The sequence below is a fragment of the Phymastichus coffea genome, unplaced genomic scaffold (assembly GCF_024137745.1).
Source record: "Phymastichus coffea isolate CEN01 unplaced genomic scaffold, Cenicafe_Pcof_1.1 PCOF00119, whole genome shotgun sequence".
NCBI classification, from domain to species: Eukaryota; Metazoa; Arthropoda; class Insecta; order Hymenoptera; family Eulophidae; genus Phymastichus; species Phymastichus coffea.
In genome coordinates, this window is record NW_026706930.1 from 616,436 (window position 1) to 638,988 (window position 22,553).

At 31.3% G+C, this 22,553-nt stretch overlaps 3 protein-coding genes across 3 annotated transcripts; all 3 read right to left on the reverse strand.

The window, feature by feature from the left end:
- Positions 1 to 4,369: 4,369 nt before the first annotated feature.
- LOC131671129 (putative inorganic phosphate cotransporter) lies at positions 4,370 to 9,150 on the reverse strand. The gene is made up of 7 exons (XM_058947331.1): positions 9,114 to 9,150; positions 8,845 to 8,975; positions 6,653 to 6,950; positions 5,571 to 5,818; positions 5,343 to 5,492; positions 4,741 to 5,115; positions 4,370 to 4,603 (listed from the first exon to the last, which is right to left on the reverse strand). Exons 1-7 carry the CDS (start codon positions 9,148 to 9,150, stop codon positions 4,370 to 4,372), a joined length of 1,473 nt encoding a protein of 490 aa, XP_058803314.1.
- Positions 9,151 to 12,574: 3,424 nt separating this feature from the next.
- On the reverse strand, positions 12,575 to 15,448 carry LOC131671130 (putative inorganic phosphate cotransporter). The gene is made up of 7 exons (XM_058947332.1): positions 15,362 to 15,448; positions 15,094 to 15,224; positions 14,189 to 14,486; positions 13,802 to 14,049; positions 13,574 to 13,723; positions 13,117 to 13,491; positions 12,575 to 12,808 (listed from the first exon to the last, which is right to left on the reverse strand). The coding sequence occupies exons 1-7, from the start codon at positions 15,396 to 15,398 to the stop codon at positions 12,575 to 12,577; spliced, it is 1,473 nt and encodes a 490-aa protein (XP_058803315.1). The 5' UTR covers positions 15,399 to 15,448.
- Positions 15,449 to 18,834: 3,386 nt separating this feature from the next.
- LOC131671123 (putative inorganic phosphate cotransporter) lies at positions 18,835 to 21,346 on the reverse strand. Its single transcript, XM_058947325.1, has 7 exons — positions 21,280 to 21,346; positions 20,689 to 20,819; positions 20,285 to 20,585; positions 19,846 to 20,090; positions 19,630 to 19,779; positions 19,182 to 19,556; positions 18,835 to 19,074 (listed from the first exon to the last, which is right to left on the reverse strand). Exons 1-7 carry the CDS (start codon positions 21,308 to 21,310, stop codon positions 18,877 to 18,879), a joined length of 1,431 nt encoding a protein of 476 aa, XP_058803308.1. The 5' UTR covers positions 21,311 to 21,346; the 3' UTR covers positions 18,835 to 18,876.
- Between the last annotated feature and the right edge of the window lie 1,207 nt (positions 21,347 to 22,553).

The window sequence follows — 22,553 nt, forward strand, 5'->3', positions numbered from 1 at the left end:
TATTTCTAAAACGTGTTGGTGTATTAAGTGCGTGTAACCGATCCTCAGTTGTGCTATTACCATTTTTTTTTCATTGTTATTTCATTACGGGATAGCTTGTGGTCTGGAACCATGTGAAAAACATCCTCTTTAACTGAGCTTAGGAAGGTCGGACTTGAGTTATGCCATTTATTTTGCCAGAGACATAGCACTATTTTAGATAGTCGTTGAGCATGATTTAACAAGATCGCGCAGGTATCTAACACAGGCTCTTGAGCGAGAGCGGCTGATCTCAATTGAGTCGAGGACTTTGAGCAGGCTTAGGATATTGCGGTATTGTAATTTTTTCATTGATAATTTGGTGTATCTTATTTTGTAAGATCTGAATAAACTGATTTTTGATATATGGATTAAGTAATTGTTGAAAGATATAGTCTGAGCTTTTAAAGATAGTGACTTTTGAGTATTCTTGTTAGTCTACTATTTCAAGAGCTTTTCTAAGAGAAAGCATTCAGCTTCTATCTCTAAATATAAGTTAAGTAGAAGAATTTTGAAATTATACGAATCCCGGAACCTCACTTATTTCTTATCCCGTTTGAGTATATGTAATTGAGAAGTATCCGCTTGTTCTGGAGCTCTGGAATTATTGATATCTTGATATCGATAATCTCTGTCGGATTTAACGAAGGAAATGTTAATAGTATGTCTGACAGATCTATATCTAACTCTGTAATGAGGGTTGAGGGTCTTTTGGTAAATGGAAGGGGATACCGATCATTATCGATATCGCCGAGGATTTCGTCAAAAAATATTTTTTCACAATCTGGGTTATTGGGAGTAATAAAGTTTACAAGCACATTTGCACATTTAGATTTTTCTGCAATAGCTGAGAAGAGACAAGTGTGCTTCTGCCAGGATGCTAATCGAAGGGCTCGTATGGAAAGCTCCTAAGGCTATTTTTAGTCCTATTTAACATTTAGGCTACCTTAGAGATATCATATTCTACTACCATAATTTCATTTTGAAAGAACTGTAATTTTATAAGTATTTAATAGAATTTATTTGTCAGTACCCTAGCCTTTGGCAGCGAGATTTTTAATTAAATTTAATTTAGAGTTCAAGATACATCCTAGAATTTTTATTCGGTTAGTCTTTGATTAAATTGTTTTTTATTGTTAGTTTGATGTCACAGTAGCTTAGGTAGAATTTTTTACTTAATATATAATGAATTCCAATTTAGTGCTAGAAAAAAGTCACTCTTGAAGTTTGTTGTGTGAATTTTGTAATATTATTTGAGTTTCTTGTAAATTTTTATTTGAGCAATAAATTATGAGATCATCAGTAAATAGGAACAGTGCACTGTGAAATTGATGATTTACCTATGTCATTAATAGCTATTAGGAAAATGTAACACTTATTACTATTTCTTAAGGCACACCATTTTACAATATATTTATTTGAGTCCTAAATATGTCATTAAAATTTTCGGTTATGTTTCAGCATGATAATTCACTACTAACATGACTAATGAAAATGTTATAAATACCTTGACTTGACTAAATTTATTCAAGACTGCAGTTAATATAATTTGATTCTTTGGAACGAATTCTAGGGCGGTTGAACGGACGACATGTATCTAATTGTAAACAACAGTTTCAAAAATATAAAATATACTAGGCCAACCAATCCTCGATACTGCAGCAGCATCGGAAAATAATTGGCATTGTGACAGTAGTGTCAAATGGTTGCCTATTCATCGCAAAGTCAACGAATCTATAACTGAAGCATCCAGGTTATAGTAAATCTTAAGGAACTCATGAAAATGTGCTTGTCTGATCGAAGTCCTAGGTATTTTTTTTTATTTCAACATAACTAACTATCTGGTATCTGTAGCTTATTAAGCAGTGGCTAATAGCTAGCAAGTATTATAAATACATACCATTCTAATGTTGATATACTGCACACGCACAGACATTTTTTTCCACGATGCCATTAATCGAGTTTTTCCAAGAGCAGAAAACAGCGTGTAGGAATACCGTTGGTATTTCATCGCGGGAGTGGGATACTTTTTTAAAGTGACAACAGCTTTAAGGGTCAGCTTCGAAAACGTCGAGTATGCACACTGCTATTGCAGCTACATCCGCACCATTCCGGAAGGTAAATTTTGGAAGTGCGCTTCAATGGCGATCGGCAGTATTTTTGATCCCAGTCACAATGCAGCAACGATGGTGCTCAGGCCTCCGCTTGAAGATTGTATAATTTTATAATCACAACATGAGTTCGTGTTTCTTTCAGGTGAAATGAGGTTTCGAATTAGGCAAAAATTTGCCATAACCTTCAGTGCTAGTGATGACAACGATGAAGTAAACATGATAGAAGCGCTACTATACGAGTTACTGCACCAAGTGTAAACTATTGCTGAAAGTCCTTTGCGTCAAGAAAGCTCTAGTTCACATAACAAACATTTTTGAACAAGGGCAATGAACTATAACACCATTGATGCTAAGCTTCTCTGAGGTATTAGTAAGATCGCCGGTAGAAACACAAGTGGATGTAATTGCTGAGTTGGTCACATGTAATGAGCTCAGTAATTCGCTGTTACTGATGAATTACTTTAACAAAGGGAATCTGCGAATCTTACGCTCTCCAAATTTATCGACGGCTCTGCCTCAGGAACGTATAGGTTCAAGTGAAGATGGAACAAGTGAAGAGCATTGTGTTCATGATCGTTGTCAGGAGAAGAGAAACGTAGACCAAGTCATTGCCGAGTACATTGTTAGAACTTGACCGTTTGGAAATCGCTCAAAAGCAAAGGGCCGCTTTCGTATTCAGCCATGAAAAAGATTTAATCAACAAATGATTGAGGTCTATATCTGATTACACAAGACCCGTATAAAACATTTGACGTCATAGAATTGCGGGTGATAGCGGCCATTAAGCGACGACCAATTAAAACGATAAGTCGAAAAACGAATGAAGTTGTCCCCTGTGGCGTTGTTTGCAGATGTATGTATAAATTATTATTATTAACATCATTATTATTATTAAATAATGATGATAATGATGATAATACATAATCGCTTTAAAGTGGTAATTTTAAATGTTCTTCACATTTTTATCCGCATTCGCTTATTGAGATCAATCATGTAAATTCAATAATCAAACACGTCTTAAATTAAAAGAAGTAATCTGACATTGTTAAGATCTACGTATCGCATAAGGCCAGATATGTGTAATAAAAGAGAAATTCTATTATCTGAGTGTAAAAGGTTTACTAAATATAAAGTTAAAAAATAACTTTCAGGACACCGTATACTAATTCATTTTACGCATTAAAACAGGCTAACCGATGTATCAATGTCAAAAACCGATGTATTGTGGATGCCCTCTTACATTTGACAGATACTATTTAAAAATGTAATAATATAGTATATTAATATCCTAATGTAAAAAAGGTTCTATTAAATAAAAACATCGATAAATTTACTGTGAAGCCTATAAATTATCGGTTTAATAAACGGTGAATACAGTTTATAATGAAATTAAAATAATCAACTGTTTTACGTTCATGATAAGCTATAGGACTGATGGAAATCGATTTCAACTCATTTCGTTAATATATTTGTTTATAAGTTATGAGCTCAGTAAATAAATTAAATTAATTAATCGTTGATAAAATCACGTAACCATCATTGTAACTATTAGTTTCTTAGTTGTTCAGATTTTTTACCTCTTTCACTTACATTACTCACACTCACCATTTCTACTCGAGTGTTTCCCCAAAAACATTGATACCCTGTCAGTAGAAGCAGTCATATGTTTTGCTTCTATGATAGGTCCAGATAGAGTACAACGTATTTTTTGTATTTCTCTATATTATTTGTTTCTCTACAAAAATTCGTGGTTCTAGATTTGACGAAACGTATAACTAATAAAAGCAATCAGTACCTTGTTCTATAACCATGTAGAGCTATAGAAAGTTCATTAATGCAATGATTTATGAACTTTAAGACATTAATCTCTATCTTGACTTTAGGACAGATTTTTTTATAAAATGTAAATAATAAAATAAAAATTTAAATACTCTATCAACCAAGCCATGCCGTTTTCTTATTGCTCGCTTGTAAAAAATTTTATACTTTGCTAGCAAATGTACTCTTATTATACATTTTTCATAGCAATATATAGTGTATGTTAAACTATACTTGCAATTTTCAATATACAGTATTTCGGTTTTTGAGGAATACTCAAATTCAAATACTCATAAATTGATTAATATATAAAACTAAAACTCTATGAATATATTAATGTTATTAATAATGATGTTTTGCTGTATAATAAATAATTACTGCCATGATTGGTTTCAATAGAAATACATTATCAATATTTGTTAGCACGAAGTTTGATACTCTCTTTCCTTAATTTTTTCTGGAACAGAGACTGAGATTGATTCTCCAGTTATGGAAATCACAGAAAATTTCCTAGTTTGATCAGGTATTGGTTGGCCATTCGGGTAGTTCCATAACTGAATTTCGCCACTACCAAAGATCATAAAGAACAAATTCGTAACGAAGTAGATTCCAGCGGTAATGTAGAACATAATATGCCATTGTGATATATCTGCCTGCAAAATAAATAAATTTGCCTAAGTAAAATTGTAATCCTATAGTTTTCTACAGGATTGCAATTTCTCATAGGCTCATAGGAAGAAGAAGCTCAGAAGAAACCGTGTCATGTTAATAAATGTATTCTAAGCCTTACCTCATCATATACGATGGCCCCACAGATTAACGGTGCAAAAATACTAAAAATGTTAGCTACTGCATTAGTTAAGGACATCATAACACCCGCGAAATTTGGGCTCAAATCAATATGATTAATCTGAAAACCACAAGTGATGCCACTATTGAATCCCACTGCTACAGCCAAAATTGAAACGAGAATGCTAGTTTTATTCGTAGTAATTACGGATAAAACTATCAAAGCAACAGCTGGAATCCAGAGACCAATAGTATTGCTAATTTTACGGACAACAGCGATAGTCACATTTTTGCGGAGTGCATAGTCGCAAATCCAACTAATTGGGAAACCCATAAGCCACATCATTAAGTACGGTAGAGCTGAGACCAATCCACTCTATAATTACAAATAGAAATTAGTAAATTAAAAAATTTTAAGAGTTTTTTAAAAACAACCATTCCTGGTTAATCTTAAAGTTAATGTTATTTAAAAAAATAATACTTTTTAGGCTCGGTATTTCTAATTACATAAAAAAGTTTCTAATGGTATATACAAATTTTCCTTGGATATTGGTGAATAAATTTCCTTAAAAACATATAATTAGAAAAATTTTGAATACTTACACTTGAAATATCATAATTAAGCGCATTCTTCATATAAGCTGGTAATTTTGTAAGAAGTAAGTAAAATCCAAAACTATATCCTGAGTGGACGATCAATATAGACCACATGGGCAGAGATGTCAATATAGATTTCCAAGGTACTTTTGACTTCTAGGAAAAATATTAATTTTTTCGTAAAGTTCTCTCCATAATGATGTATTGAAAACATATATTAAAAAGAAGCTATACCTTAACTTGTTCAATTTTGCACGAGTTTCCAAGACTATTGTTAATATAATTTACTTCTGTGGGACAGATCCTAGGATGATCCGATGGGCGGTCCGCGCCCAAATAAAAAAATAGAACACTCCAAGCGATAGCGACCGCTCCAAAAATATAAAATACACTGGGCCACCCAATCCCAGATGCTGCCACAACACCAGAAATTGGCATTGTCACAACAATACCAAAGGGTTGGCCATTCATTACTAATGAACCTAAAAATTAAATTATATAAAATATATAATTTGTATTACTAGTATATTCCAAGGATGAATGAGAATCAAAATCTAATTTTATGTATTTACATATATCACTAATTTAAAACCAGATTTTATTAAATTTCTTTTTCAAATTTAACGATACACGAATAAGAAATTTATTTCCATAGCTGTATCTGACCTAGTTCACTTTCTTTACTTATTCTTTTCCATGAATTAACTAATTATGGTATATATTCATGACAAAATGATGAAAGCTATACATAAAAACTTTAAAATTTTCTTGGTGCGATTTCACACTATTCATATGTAATATGATTGACAAATAATTAATTGAGAAGTTTCCTAAAATAAATTTTCTACTACTATAGATCCTTTTGAGAAATATAATGTTTAGCACTTTTATAACAAGTATGTCACTTTTGTCGTGCTAGTTAGCTTAAAATGTTGAATTCTGTATTTTTTTATGTTGTTTTTTAGCTTGATAAAGAAAATTAATTATATTTCTGAAACTTTTAATTTCTAGATAAAGATATATTGTTCAAATGGATTTGTGGGAGCCGAGGAATTTATTTCTGAAAACTACTCAAATTATTCAAAAACTTTGCTGATGGTGTAGTAAATTTAAAGAATGATTTAGTAAGCGGAATATCTGAAAATGCATTTGTTCGATCCTAAATTTGAAAAAAATTTGTTTTGCGTACATAATTAATTTTATATGATCATAGCATAGCCATACTATAGAATATTTTCCATAATAGAAAAGAAGTATTTTTCTGGTTACGTAAATCAGTGTCTGATAATTTTGAGAAATCAATAAGTGAATTGTACCTAGTCGAGCTCTTTCTAATGGTGGTACCCAGCGTGAAAGTAAAGTCTGTGTGCAAGGTAGTAAACATGCTTGGAGTAAACCCATGACGACTCTGCTGACAATGACAGGTATGTAACCATACTGAGCCAAGAAGGGTGTAAATATATTAATGATGGCACTCATTCCTAATCCGAAAGCCAAAAGTTTTCGAGCACTATGAGTGTTTGCTATATGCCCAGCAGGAATCTGGGTCAATACGTAACCCCAGACAAAAGAGCTAAGGATCATATTTTTTTGGTACGAATTCCAGTCATATATCTGTGAACAATTAGAAAAGGCCTTAGTTTTAAATATAATTTGTAGGAATTCTGAAATAATACATAAGTATAATATTGAACAGAAGTATGTTTTTATTAAATAAACTGAAACTGGTGGTTTATTAAATCAAAAGACGACTTCAAAATATATCTCACTTGTACAGCTTACGATCGACAATACTATCAGATGTATAAATCATAACCCGCGAGTACATTTTGATCCGACTTGTCTGATTGACTCTGATTAACTGTCACGGGCATAATATAAAACCTAATATAATAAAAGTGCAATCAAAATGCTAATACACACAGCAATTCTATATGTCGATTATTCAATGACATGAAATTATCAAAGCTTCGTAATCTCTCTCGTACACGCACTCATTTTTCCATTTTCCACTACAGAAAAATTTGTAATGCACATTTTTTTTTCCTCTTTTGATTCTTCGTGTTCTCGTAGACGCTCAACTCTCACAAGTTACACACTTTCAAAAAACATGCTTCAAACTAAACATAAAATATTTAAATGGTAGAAAAATCCACATATGCGTAGCACTTGATGAATTACTATTTTTATTTTTTCTCATTTTCAACATAATTTAACGTATGATAATTCAGATTTGATCGAAATAATAAAAATGGTAGTTGTAAAATGGCTCACTAGTATTAATTGAGGTATTCTTACATGAACGTCAACAATCGTTACTAAAACCTTCGAAAATGAATTTCTCAAAGTCAAAGTTGCAAGGATAACAATCCTCGGTGGCTTGCGATAGAGAGTAAGTGTATTTTGATAACAATTAGAGATTTCAATCATCAAGCAACGAACATATTCTGCTAAGTATGGTCGAATTATCTGGGAAAGGTCGGACAGCGTCGCAACAAAAACTTAGCCGATTTTCGAGGCTATATTGATATGATTGTATGAGGAGATAGTCTAAGGCTACTTTTTTCTTATAAGCGAGAGAGACTCTTATGAGTTGAGTTCTTAGACTTGTTATGTTAGCAAGGCTAGCCACTGAATAATTAAAACGGCTGAAAGTGGCTCTCAGAAAATGGCTGAGACTTTATTTCGTTTGAGCAGTGCCCGCTCTGCCAGGCAAGGTTATATTAGAATTCCTGTTCTTGCAACGACGAGTGAATTTCATCGTGCACGCGAAGTGAAAAGTTTGTGATATAAAACAATCGAATTGAAAACGCTGAATCTTATGATATAAATCGATTCTCGGGAAAAAAAATCGCCTTGCACAGTTATAAACAAATAAAATTAATTAAGCGAATAGGACAAAATTTACAATAAAATCATACGAATTTTTTACACCAAAAATTATTTATAATATGCGGAACATTATTCGAAATCAAATTTGCCAATTTAACGAATCTGTAAATTATTTCCTTTTCAAATATAAAATCGACAATCGGATAACACTCGTTTTTACTAATTTTACCAGTATGTACAGTTGGATCGGTATCTCGCAACGTAATTTTAAATGTTTAAATAAATTATTAATTTTTTGTTTATTGATAACTTTGTTAAAAAATCAGTTATCAATGAATCCAATTTTTGCTCCTCTTTCTTAAGCTGCCAGTTTCGCTGTGCGATATTCAAATTTCACATAGATGTAATGTCACACTCCTTATATGGTAATGATTTTGATCAAGTGCTCTAACACATCTAAACGTATATGTGAGGTAACGCCTTAGTTTTGATAGCACTTTTCCTCATTTTCGAGTGTGTGGCGGATTGCCGTTATACAGTGAGAAACAAAAATAAATTACACCGGACTGTGACAATGTATTATATTACATAGTGTTTCCTATTGACTGACTGATGCAGAAAGAAAATAATAAAATAAAAATCACTGGGCTTTTGAAAAATATTAATATTTACATACCGGAACGTCAATTTTACTTTTACTATCAGTCATAGCCTCAAGTCCCACTGACATACAGACTCTGAGCGCATAAGCTATCACCATTCCCAGGAACAATAAGAACACTTGAACATGCCTCGAACCGAATTTGTCTATAATAGAACATGAATGATTTTATGACATTAATTTTGTAGTAATAGCAGTAACATTTCAAATAGAATTTTAATTTATTGAATAGACATATTTTAAAAAGAAACAATCAGTCCCAATAATGAAAATACTGAAAATACTTGGAGGATGATGATCTTCATCCTTGACATCGATCATTATACTTTGTCTTATTAATTTGCACTTTCTATTAAAAAATAAAAGTATTGTAAGGTTCAAAGGCTAATATAACACTGTCATATTTTATCAAGAGAAAATAAATTTATTACATCGGACAATCAGATTACGTTGATTTTACAAGTTATCAGTAATGGAAGGCATGTCGTGCTCTTAGATTACATAACTCATTCGCAAATGTGCAATTCGATATTATTTAATTATAATTAAAAAGTTTCTATTGTACAATATATCAATAACCAATGTGAGCTGGTTCTACAATATTAAGAATCAGTTATCGTTAGAGCGATGGGCAGAGTTTATAATCAAACTAATCAGTTACGTAGTTTTGCTTTCTCGTACAATCAACAAATTAACCATTAGAATCAAACAGATATGTATACAACTTTTTAATCTTTATATTTAAACCATGAAACTCCTAAAATATAATATAACTGCTCCTATCAATGTATACATTTACAATTTATAATGGTTCATAAATTACAGTTGTAAAATCATAAAGAACATTGCTCGAATAAATTTTCTACTTTTCTTTCTAACATCCTAGTGAATTATCATTTCTGCGCATGAAGAAATATAAAAGTTAATTAACCTGCGTAACTTTAAATAAACATATTTAGTAATATTACTATTTCTATTTTTCATTATTCACATAATTAAAGTATTTGTACTCAAAAGGAGTATAATTCGAACAACCGCAACGTATAGACGATCGGTTATGACTGTTTTTTTGACTCGTGAAATTCATTCTCCTATAAGTGTTTGACTATGGTTTGTTGTTTTTAGTTTTTGTTTTTATTTGGATCTCAAGAGGTCATACCTTAGTGGCAAAACGCACGTCATCCAGAATTAATTAATTTCTTTCAAAGGACTTATTCTTTCATCTTTGAGAAAATATACTTTAATTACATATTTAGTAATAATTACTTTAGCCATACATGGTTTATATATTTATTCACAAAAATCTGGTATGTACCCCTAGTAGTATGAGACTTTAATGCAGTATTAATTGTCAAAGTGAATACTTATTTTACATATCCATGAATATTTTTGATGAAACTAAAAACCGATTTTTTTCTGCATCTATAAACATTTTAGAAAATAATTACTTTTGGATAATGATTTCATACATTTTTGAGCCATCGTTTTAGTGCTTATTAGTCATCTCGGAAAAGAAATGACGTGTGATTTTTAAAAAAATGTTATGTGTATTTTTGTTAGTTCAAAATCAATCATTTCTGATGCCGCCTCTCTCATGTAGAGAGAGGCTTCATATATAAAAGACAAACTTTTTAGTTTGAATTTTTTTTTAATTTCCATGGTAATAGATGTCAATGAAATTCATAAACATTCCTCATACTCTGATCTCTCATAGGTTTCAATTTCCCCGATCTGTGTAATTTAACCCATTAACGCTCACAGGACGGTTTTTCGAGACCTGAGTTTGAACTATTCTCATGTCATGAATTCTCGTGGAAAAAATTCAGGAACCATTGTTTCTTATATTTTCGAGTGTCCTCTTTCCAATGATGCTGGTTAAAATTGTCGCTGAAAAACTTTTACGGTCCAAAAATCAAAAATAAATAAAAAAAACATGATTTTCTGATTTAATTTTTTTTTTAAATCGACTTTTCGTTCCCTAAGCATTTTTTTTAATGCCTAAAACCCTTATAGATCGCGGCCTCGAGGTTTTAACTACAAATTACTATGGTTCTCCGGATATGAAAATTTTTCGTATAAACAAAATGGCGGCCGAAGTTAAAATATTTAACTAAAACTTTACAAATTTTTTTCTCGAATACTATAGATTTTAATGAAAATTTTTAAAGAACAAAAATGTCTTAGAATTAGTTATAAAATACTCTCAAATTTTTTCAGAATCATCCGAGAAAATTTTGGGATTTCGGAAAAGTCTCTGAATTGAAAATTTTAAAATTATGTCGGAAAATTTTGAAATAATTTGAGAGCGTTCTTTGTTTGTTTTTTAGACATTTCTATTCTCAGAAAAACTTTCGTAAAGTGCATGGTTTTTGGTAAACAAAATATTTATTTAGCAAACTTTAACATTTTTTTTCTCGAAAAGTATACTCTTTAGGAACATTTTTCTGAGAATAGAAATGTCTTAAAAACAAACAAAGAACGCTCTCAAATTATTTCAAAATTTTCCGACATAATTTTTAATGAAAAAAATTTGTAAAGTTTTAGATAAATATTTTCACTTCGGCCGCCATTTTGTTTATACGAAAAATTTTCATATCCGGAGAACCATAGTAACTTGTAGTTAAAACCTCGAGGCCGCGATCTATAAGGGTTTTAGGCATTAAAAAAAATGCTTAGGGAACGAAAAGTCGATTTAAAAAAAAAATTAAATCAGAAAATCATGTTTTTTTTTATTTATTTTTGATTTTTGAACCGTAAAAGTTTTTCAGCGACAATTTTAACCAGCATCATTGGAAAGAGGACACTCGAAAACATAAGAAACAATGGTTCCTGAATTTTTTCCACGAGAATTCATGACATGAGAATAGTTCAAACTCAGGTCTCGAAAAACCGTCCTGTGAGCGTTAATGGGTTAATGTAACTAGTGAACTTCCTTAAGTTGTATTAATTAATTACATGTATATATTAATCTAACAAAAAAATGCAATTTAAATTTTATTTCATCATAGAAAATACATTAAAAAGTTCCTAATAAATTTATAGCTATTCCTATGGTATGCAGTATATAACATAATAAATTAGGAAAATTGAGCAGCCTTAAGTACAAAATCAATTCAATTTGATCATCTACAATCTAAGATCATTTGTTAGAAAAAATCGAAGGAAAGATTCTTTTCAAGGAAATTGAGATATTTTATATATTTTATATAGTTAAAAGTATAAAAGTGAAGAAAAAACTTCGAACAATTGATAATTTAGTAATAAATTAAATGTATTGATCAATAAAATATTCATGATCAAAGAATTATGTTTTTCAATAATCATTGCCGTTGCAACGGTATTTTCGATACCTATATATATTTTGGAATAAAATGGCAATGACAATTGATGAATTTCAAAACGAGCTTAACAATTTTTTTTAACAAAATAAATTTTATAACTAAAAATATTTACATTTTACTTAATGATACATTAATTATTATCTATGAAATACCAAAATATCATTTCTAGTTTAATATATTTTCTATTATATTTTAATTTATTAAATAAACTAAATTTACAAATTATTCATAGTCAAACTATAGGGCACATATACAAAATCAAACATAGTAATGCAAAAATATAGGTAATTGTAAAAATGTAACAATCTGAATATCAGATCTAAAAATGATATAGTAATATTATAGAAGAAATAAAGTAAACCAAATGATCTCATATTTCAAGATCAATATTCTAAAGTATACTTTTAACACAGTGTTTTAATTTCTTCTTCGTTGATTTTCTCTGGAACGGTTACTGAGATTGGTTCTCCGGTTATCGAAATCACGGAAACTTTTCTAGTTTGATCGGGTATTGGTTCATTATCAGAATAATTCCACGACTGAATTTCTCCTCTGCCAAAGATTATAAAGACCAAATTCGTTGCGAAGTAAATTCCGGCTGTAATGTAAAACATAATGTGCCATTGCGAGGAGTCGGCCTGCGAAAACAAAAGATATTTGTTAATAATATATGTGAGTGTTATCGATACAATTTATCAGAAAATATATATTTTTATTAGAAATTATAAGTTCATTAAATCGGAAATATTTGTGGCACCTAATACGGTTCATGAGAACTGTTATGCGATACAATAAAACGATATTTTACAATTTGCGTTTAAAATTGATTGTGTAAAGAAAACATTTTGGTATACATTTTCAGTGATGTATTATAAGACAGATCATTAAATACTTAAGACATTATTATAATATAATTTAGAGTTACATAATTTTCATAAAAGTTTACCTCATTGGTGACGACAACCCCACAGACTAAAGGTGCAATTATACCGAAAATATTAGCTGCTCCGTTGGTCATAGACATCATAATTCCAGCAAAGTTAGGACTTAAATCAATATGATTGATTTGAAAACCGCAAGTAATACCACTATTGAATCCCATAGCTATAGCCAGAATTGCAACGAGAATGATAGAATTGTTGGTCGTAATCAACGACAAAATGATCAGGGCAACAGTCGGTACCCAGAGACCGATGGTGTTGCTGATTTTACGCACAACAATAAGAGAAACATTGTGACGGAGTGCATAATCGCAAACATAACTAATTGGAAAACCTAGGATCCACATGGCCAAGTATGGTATGGCTGATGCCATGCCACTCTGAAAATAAATATCAAGTTTTTATCAAATATTGCTGGAAAAATTCTCAGAAAAATGTATCTAGATAATTTAGAATATTCACATTTGAAATGTCATAATTAAGTGCATTTTTCATGTAAGCTGGCAATTTTGTGAGAAGTAAGTAAAACCCCCAATTATGCCCAGAGTGGACAATAATTAGTGACCACATTGGTAGAGATGTTAATAAAGATTTCCAAGGTATTTTCGATTTCTGAAATAAAATTTAATTTTTTTGTAATTTTCAAGCAATCATTCGCAAGAAATGCATTATTCATAAAAAAATACACACCGAGAGTTGTTCAACTTTATTTATATTACCGAGACTACTATTAATGTAATTAGCCTCTTTGGGACAAATTCTTGGGTGGTCAGACGGACGATCTGCGCCTAAGAGAAAGAACAAAATACTCCAAGCAATTGCGACCGCTCCAAAAATATAAAATACACTGGGCCATCCAATACTCGATGCAGCCACGGCACCAGATATTGGCATTGTGATAACAGTACCGAATTGGGGTCCATTCATTACCAACGAACCTGATAATTACATATCACAATTGTTATAAATTCTAATATTAATATATGGTTATCATGGATAGAATGTCGACATATTATTAATCGATTCGAATATTTTGTAATGAGACAGATGAGTAAAAAATCAACATGTAATGTTTACCTAGCCGAGCTCTTTCTAATGGTGGTACCCATCGTGATAGTAAAGTCTGGACGCAAGGCAACAAACAGCCTTGAACCAAACCCATGGCAATTCTACTAGCAACAACTGGAATGTAACCATACTGAGCTAAAAACGGCGTAAACAAGTTAATAATCGCACTAATCCCTATTCCACAAGCCAAAAGTTTTTGAGCACTTTGACTGTTTGCTATTTGTCCAGCAGGAATTTGTGTTAATACATATCCCCAGAAGAAGGAACTTAGAATCATACTTTTTTTATCTGTACTCCATTCATATATCTGTAAACGATTGAAAGAAATGTTTTTATTGTTTTTATATAATTTAAATAAATAGTCAAACAAAAATTAAAGTTTTTTTAGATTAACTCCACATAGAGTTTGTTTGATTACTATAGATTAGCTGCTGTAGGAAATAGAGAATAATTTCTTTATCATAGATATTTGACTTTTTGGTTATCGAAAAATATAGAACAACCATATCAAAATAATAGTTTAAGATTGATAATAATATATTTTTAAGAAAAGTCTTTATATAAAAATTGTGGTATCAACTTTTTTACATAAGTTCGATAACATTGATTTGAAATGTCTCATTGATGGATTATTAAATATCTTGCAAAATTAATGTGATTATTGTTGATAAATATCTATAAAACGATTTATTAATACAACAAATATAATCAATTATAAGTACACTGAAATACATTTTTTTATCTCATTAATTTAACGCCCATTAAAACGCATTACATTATGAATCCAGAATTATTTTGTTGATTAAATATTTTATTTGCTCAAACAAACAACAGATACTTGAGTTAAAAGCCAAAAATTACAAGAAATATAACGTAAAAGATATGTTTTATTTGCATAAATAAACATTACGTACCGGAAAGCTGCTTTCACTTTTATTATCAGTCATAGCTTCGAGTGCAACTGACATACAAACTCTAAGCGTATATGCTATTGCCATTCCCAGGAATAACAGAAAGACTTGCACATGTCTCGAACCAAATTTGTCTATTAAATAGAAACGACTTTATGGCATTAATTGTTCAATAAAAATAGTAATAAATCTTTATTTATTAATTAAATAGTCATATTCTAAATGTAGAACGAAAACCAAATTTTAATTAGTAAGAAAACAAAAAAATTACTTAGTGGTTCATTGTGTTCATCAATGGAATTAATCATGTTAGTTGCTTTCAATACACTTCACTTCGATGCAATCAATCTTGCCATGCGTATTTCCCAACTTGTTTACTCTTGGAACGCGAAAAGAACTCTGGAGAACCTTATTAAAGTATAATCAGATTTCGTTAGCTGTACACCCAGTTATCACAAATCAATTGAATCTTGTAAATACTGTCATAAAGATAAATGTTATAATTATCTTTTACGATAAGTATTAGAAAAAACAAACATAATAGACCATATATTATATATAACATGAATGTTGAACTTGTTGATATTGGCTCTTTGACTATTTATGTTTAAAATATGTATTTAACCTTTGTTGATACAACACAGAAAAAAAATGTGAGTATTTAAAAGTCATCGGTAACGAGATTTGATACATTATTTGATATATTAATCGCAAAAAAATACCTATTTTTTTAATATATTAAAAATGGGTATATCAACGCGTACCTTCATACAATAGTACATTACGACGCAAATGCGGGAAAGTAGATTCTTGTCTCGTGTGGCTTTTACGCCTGAGCTAAGCGAGGGTTGGGTTGGGTGGGAAGATACACGAGACGAGAAACTCTTTCCCGAATATGTGCCGTACCGTATTTTTTGATACGACGTGTGGAAAGTGCGATTTTCAACGCACGTTTTCTGCCGAACGTGCGGGAAAGGCGCACTTTGCGCACGGAGTATTGAACAAAATATCCTTTTATTTCATGCTATTTCTACTAAGATATATCTATTAAGATTAAAATTATATTACATACACTGTAGTTATTTCTTAAATAGTTTTATGAAATCGACGATGATTTAAGTTCAAGTTTCTAATTGATTAATATTTTCCCTAAACATTGAATTAAAAATAAAATTGCGTTGCAATCAACATCGTATAAACTGTCATTGTTTAAATAATACGGTTGCTATTGTTGAGAAGACTAACAATTAATTACTTCGTAAGACTCACGTAGATAGTAAAGTAAATTTCATAGTACCGTAGTGTCACATGAAAAAGTCACTTTCTAATAATTTTTATTAAATTTCTAATTTTACAGTATAATGAAAATTTGAATTTTTTAGTGACGTTCCTTACAGTAAATATTTCATCAGTCTGACTTTATACATTATCATTTGAAATTTATCGATGTATTATACATATGATACTTAAAAAAAAAATAGCACAATAAACTTACAAATCCATTCAGTTTATTAGCAAAAATAAATAACTTTAATCTTAACCAAGCAAAATATTTCTTCTTTTTTTCTAGAAAATATGTTGAGTTGAAAATAATAATAGACTTATTATTTATAATTGTTTACGTAACATATATTTGAGCTATTTTGTCGAACACGGAAAAGTACTTTTATTTTACTAATGATATTTTGAAAGTGACGTATTCTTATTAAACTCGATCGATTATGATATTATATTTCAAGGAGCCGAAAAAGATTATAGAAGAATAATAATTTATTACCTATAAATTTATATAATCTGTTATATAATTATCTCAATAACTAATATCAGTTGTCGTAGATTATATTTTTCATTTATTTATCGATTATTGTGACCGGCTGAAAATATATCAACTGAACTTGCTCTTATATTGACTAAGTATATTTGTCATTACATAATTTTACCGTCAAAATAATATGCTATGTTAATTATACATTTGTATAATTAAAATTTAAATTAATTAATTATATAGAATATCCTTACTGGTGCAATTATTCAATTATTTTTAAACGTTTTATAATGAAGTAAAATTAAGGAGCTACTTTCCATTCATTACATTACTTTCTCTTACTGATATCGAAAATTATAAATACAATATATATGCGTAACAAGAGAATCGTACTAATATACGTTGAATGATACTTCTCAAAAAGCATATACATGAATATCCTTAGTACAGATAAATTTATTTAATTAAGCATCGTTGTTGAAAATTTAACAACTTTAAAAGTCATTTAATACATTTCTCAATTACGAAAATAACATTTTACCAAATTTACAATCAACATCATCTTACTTTGAATATTTACATTGTGCGTGCCATAGACCGATGTACAGTAATAACAACTGAAAGTATTCAACATAAAATTTATTTACTTTGATATATAAAATTTTAAAAAGTTTCTTATATGAGTTTATTTATGATAAAGCATCAATGTTATCTATATTATTTTTAGTAGAGATCGTTAGTTAATTAACACTCAATTTTTTATTATCTGAAGCTTTACTGGAAAAAGTAAATTAAAAAATTATCTTACAATCCTAAATATAAACAAATTAAGTATTTTGTTATCGTCAAAATATAAAACTCAAAAGGTGCTAATTTAAAGTAATGTATATTTCTATAATATAAAAAACGCGATTATATAATCTTACTTACATCCGTGTCATATATTATTTATAATATCCCAAAGGATTATTTGCTACAATCAACGCACGGAAACCCTTTTTATAAAGATATAAAATAAGTAATTTACATTTCCAACTATTCAGCTCTACCGATGTATCTGCAAACAATGGAAGCTCTCTTCAGAAGCGATTTTCATAACAATTAAAATCAATTTCGTAAAAATAAATGGAAGATTATTTTTAAATACAAAGTTGGTACTGTTATAAACGATTCCTTTTCATCCGAACATAATGCTAAGATACTGTAGACAGTACATGTTCATAGACAAAACTAATTCGAATTGTAAATGAGATTTCTGGTACGAAGATTCTAGCAATCAAATCCGTGATACATATTATTTATTCCCTTGACAATGCATTCAAAAAGTGGAGTGTTGATTTATTTAAAAAACCGTTATTTAGAGCTAAACTTTATTTTGCATAAATTATTTTAACATCAAGAAATAAATTATTATGTGTATCATTAAATGAAAAATTCATTGTTCAACAGTTTTAGGAAAAACAATATTTTCTGACGAACTTTTTCCGACGTTCGAACCATAACTGATGACTGAGAAAGTCATGCAAACAACGATGATTAATTTTGTAAATCTTAATCTACGTAAGTTATAGACCAACGATAGATTCGTATCGTAATTTACTCATCTCTCGGAATTTGATTTTTTCTTAAAAACAAGTACCAACTTGTATTGGGTATAAACATTTATTAAATTAAAAAGTTATGAAAATCTTTTCTAAACATCAAAGCAGACAGGCTAAGTACATTTATCCTCAATTCATAAAATATTGACACACATCAAATCACTAAGTAGGGTTCGTATTGCGAGAAAATTACGTTCGGAATAAAACTACAATAAAATCGCAAAAAAAAAATTTTCAGTTTATTAATATGATCTATTGCTATCTAGGTGCTTTTAATGTGTATATATATAATATGATTTATAGAATAATAGAGTGCATATGTACAATGATGAAATGCAATTATTACATTAATGATCACAAATATTGAAATGAATGATCAAATACTAAAGAAATGTTATTCAAATATTTGAAAATGAGACGTCAAGGCACTGAAGCTAAAATTTTTGTATCGTATAGCGACACAACCGATAGCCTTTTGATTGGATCCGCAATGTTTTCGATGTTTTTTTCGTTCCATGACTGAGTATTTCCCTGTGCAAGAAGAACATAAATAAGATTGGTGATGAAATAAGTGGCAGCAGTTATGTAGAAAACTGTGTGCCAAGGGCCAGGATCGTTCTAAAATATAATATTAACACAGTTAAGATTTGATCGGAAAATGTCACGAAATAAAAGCAAAAGTGTATTTTAAAAACTGATGAAAGAATTTGAAAAATTATCCCTACCGTGTCCTGCGTGATGGCACTGCAGACGATCGGTACAACAATGCTGACAAAGGTGCTGAGGCAATTGCTGATGGCGTACATCGCGCCTGCGAAATTCGGACTGAGATCGATGTGATTAACATTGAAACCACAGATGATACCAGCCGTAAGAGCACCAGCCATGGCGAGCATAGCAATCGGCCAAGCCTTGCCGAGAGTGTCAACGAAGCACAGTATAATTAGCACGACCGCTGCACCCCACATAGCAACCGTGTTGCAGATCTGTCGTACTACTCTAACGGACATGCCTTTGATCACGGCGTAGTCGGCAAACCAACTGTATGGGAAGCACAGCACCCACGAGGCTATGTAGTAGACCGATGATATCAAACCATTCTGTAAAGTTTTAAGCAGCTTTGAGCTGATTGTTTGTAAGCGATGGTCCGCTGTGCCATAAAAACTACTGTACCTCTGTCATTCCGAATTGCAGAACGGACTTGATGTACTCCGGTATTTCCGTCTGGATGGTGTAGCTTCCCCAATTGGTGCCCATGTGAGCAAAAATTATTCCCCACATCGGCAGAGAAGTCATAATTTTTTTCCAGGGTAGACGTGGCTTCTACAAAGACCGAGTAAACAGCCGTTATCTACATCGGTCTGTTTCAAAACAACAGTGTACACTCACATACTTCTCCTCTTCTTCGGCGCAGCTCAAGCTTTCCATAATGTAATTTTTCTCCGCCTGACTGATCGACGGGTGAAATGCCGGGCCGTCGGTCACGTTAAAGTAGAACATAATACTCGTAACTAAACCTGCACTACCGAAAATGTAGAAGATACCTGGCCAACCAACACTCGAGTCTGCTATCAGACCGGATAAAGCCATTGCCAACACCGTTCCCAAAGAGGTCCCGGATGAGATGTAGGCACCTGCGTGATTAATTTTTTTTTTTTTTTTCATTACTTTGACGATTCATTGTCCGCAATAATTTCGATAATCTAAAGGTGCCGCAAACGCTAATGTAGAGCACGAAAAAAGGGAACAAACTGAAGCAAGCAATAAATCATTCCACAGATTGTGAAGCAAAATCGATAAGATAAATATTACCGAAAAATATACTTACTAATACGAGATCGCTCAAGAGGTGGAGCCCACTTGGAGGTGAGCACATGTATGGACGAGAGGAAGCAAGCCTGGAACAATCCGACGGCCACACGGCTAGCGCAAACGGCAACGTAACCGCCGTAATCGGCCAAAAATGGAGTCGAGAGGGTGACCAGGCTACTGAGGAAGAGGCCGATGGAGAAAAGCTTGCTTGCCCGCCACGTACTCGCTAGGTAACCACTTGGTACTTGCGATGCCGCGTAGCCCCAGAGAAAGGCACTGAGAATTAGTCCTTTATCCTTGAAGTTCCAGTCGTACGTCTGAGGAATGACATTTTATTGCGTGTAAACGTCAGCGAGACTAATTGACCAATGCAGCACGAATTTCTATTTAATTTGACATTCTATTATTTTGTGCACGTACTCTGAAACCATTGTTTTCATTCTTGTTTGTCATTGCTACAACTGCAATGGATATTGAGATTCTCATGCCATAGCCGACGATAAGACTCAAAGACATCAAGATCGTTTGCACATGGCGAGTGCCAAATTTTCCTGAAATATTTAATTATCGTATTTAATGCATGTTGGCTTTCAACGCATTTTTTGACCATAGAAATTGCAAAATATTTAATGACTGGGATAAACCAAAGGCTTCTTAAGCAATTGTCATATCTGTTCGAAATGGATGGATTAATTTTGAAATAGATCACTCTGAAGTAATTCGTCAGGCATGCGATACGTTATTTCGATAATCAGTTCACCGTAAAATGGTTCTTACCGAATATTATATTCGAATCTATTACTGCTTTCAATGTTATATAACTAATTTCAAACTTGATATTTTTGGTTAATCGTTAACTGACTCTAATTACCACTTGACATAAATAAAATCTGATCTCTTTATTATAAATTACATATTGACGCAATAATTCTACTTCATCGAGTTTATTACAGAAGATCGATTTAAACTCTTGAAATATTAAACGATTGAAAGTTGTATAATGATTTTTACCTGGTGACTGCGGCAATTTTTCTGCGCTCATATTTGGACGTTTAAATGACTATCCGTTTCATTAAACTAACGAAACTTTCAGTGAGCTTCAAATTTATAGAAAACGTCCCACTCTGAGAAAATTTATTTCAATGGCTATCAATATATAGTATTGTAGTAGATAAGGATATCTGATTTGATGTCTCGAGTGTAATTTATGTACAGTCAAATATACTTTTAATAATTTATAATCTTTAATAAAATAGCAGCACTATATCTAATACTCTATAAAAATTTTATGTGAAAATTCTAATTGTTGCACTATTTTTACAATAATTATATATATATTGTATTTCTTCGTTTATAAAATATCAAGAGTTGCGCGGTTCTTAGATGCTCAATTCGCTCGACTGTCGGAAAGCAATAGAGATCATCGTAAAGCAGGATAAAAATAAAAAGGGTTAAGCGAGAATCGTTTTATTTAGTTTTTATTGATTCCCAAAGGTAGAGAGAAAAAAATCGCGTTAAATGGTCGATAAGGAATAACCTCTAGCTAATACTTGCACAGGATTAGGATACAGATTACGTTGCTTGACTTGTTCATTGCTTTCAACAATGTCAATTAATTTAATTTTGCAAGAGAGGGATGTACGTTCTGGTATGTATGTATACGCAGCCCAACGGTAAATCTTGAGAGATCAATCGTGTGGATCCACGTGCATCCACAAAGACTAAATTTCTAAAGGTAGGTAAAATTGTCTTACGGTGTGGTCAAAAATTCACCATAAGACAATTTTACTGTGAAAATGAATGAGCTGCGCCAAGTGCGTTTAGCGCGAAGGTGGTCGTGTCGAGAAGGCATCTAACGCGAGATATTGTGCGATGCGGTAGTATTAATTGGTGCGTATAGCTCGCAGGTGAGACGTTGGCACATGTATGAAAGACTGTAATGTAGGTAAATGATGACAAAAGACGCGTCTTCTAATATGTATAGCTCGTGACAATGATAATAATATATAAATTAAGATATTATCTTATACAACTATGAATTAAGATCATATCTTGGTTCCTAATAACCCAATTAAATAAAATATTTGTCCAATTGTAAATTTGTCGCTATTATAAAAATCAATATAAGTATTTCTATTACCTATCACATTAGACGATAGATCGTCATCAGAATTCAAGTTCTTTATGACAGACATCAATCGTCTCACGATTAAAAATCTTGACGTTTAACCAATAAGTCCAGGGATTTATCTGCATTTATTGCGCATATATGTGTTATTTGTTGA

Excerpts from the sequence above, each read along its gene's own strand:
- LOC131671129 (XM_058947331.1), bottom strand. The coding sequence starts at position 9,150 with ATGATCGATGTCAAGGATGAAGATCATCATCCTCCAA. Across the intron at positions 5,819-6,652 it reads ATTAGAAAGAGCTCGACTAG|GTTCATTAGTAATGAATGGC; the intron begins GTACAATTCACT and ends TTTAATTTTTAG. Across the intron at positions 4,604-4,740 it reads GGGCCATCGTATATGATGAG|GCAGATATATCACAATGGCA; the intron begins GTAAGGCTTAGA and ends TTTATTTTGCAG.
- LOC131671130 (XM_058947332.1), bottom strand. The coding sequence starts at position 15,398 with ATGATTAATTCCATTGATGAACACAATGAACCACTAA. Across the intron at positions 14,050-14,188 it reads ATTAGAAAGAGCTCGGCTAG|GTTCGTTGGTAATGAATGGA; the intron begins GTAAACATTACA and ends TGTAATTATCAG. Across the intron at positions 13,492-13,573 it reads TTAATTATGACATTTCAAAT|AGTGGCATGGCATCAGCCAT; the intron begins GTGAATATTCTA and ends ATTTATTTTCAG.
- LOC131671123 (XM_058947325.1), bottom strand. The coding sequence starts at position 21,310 with ATGAGCGCAGAAAAATTGCCGCAGTCACCAG. Across the intron at positions 20,586-20,688 it reads ATGAAAACAATGGTTTCAGA|ACGTACGACTGGAACTTCAA; the intron begins GTACGTGCACAA and ends GTCATTCCTCAG. Across the intron at positions 19,780-19,845 it reads CCGAAGAAGAGGAGAAGTAT|AAGCCACGTCTACCCTGGAA; the intron begins GTGAGTGTACAC and ends CGGTCTTTGTAG.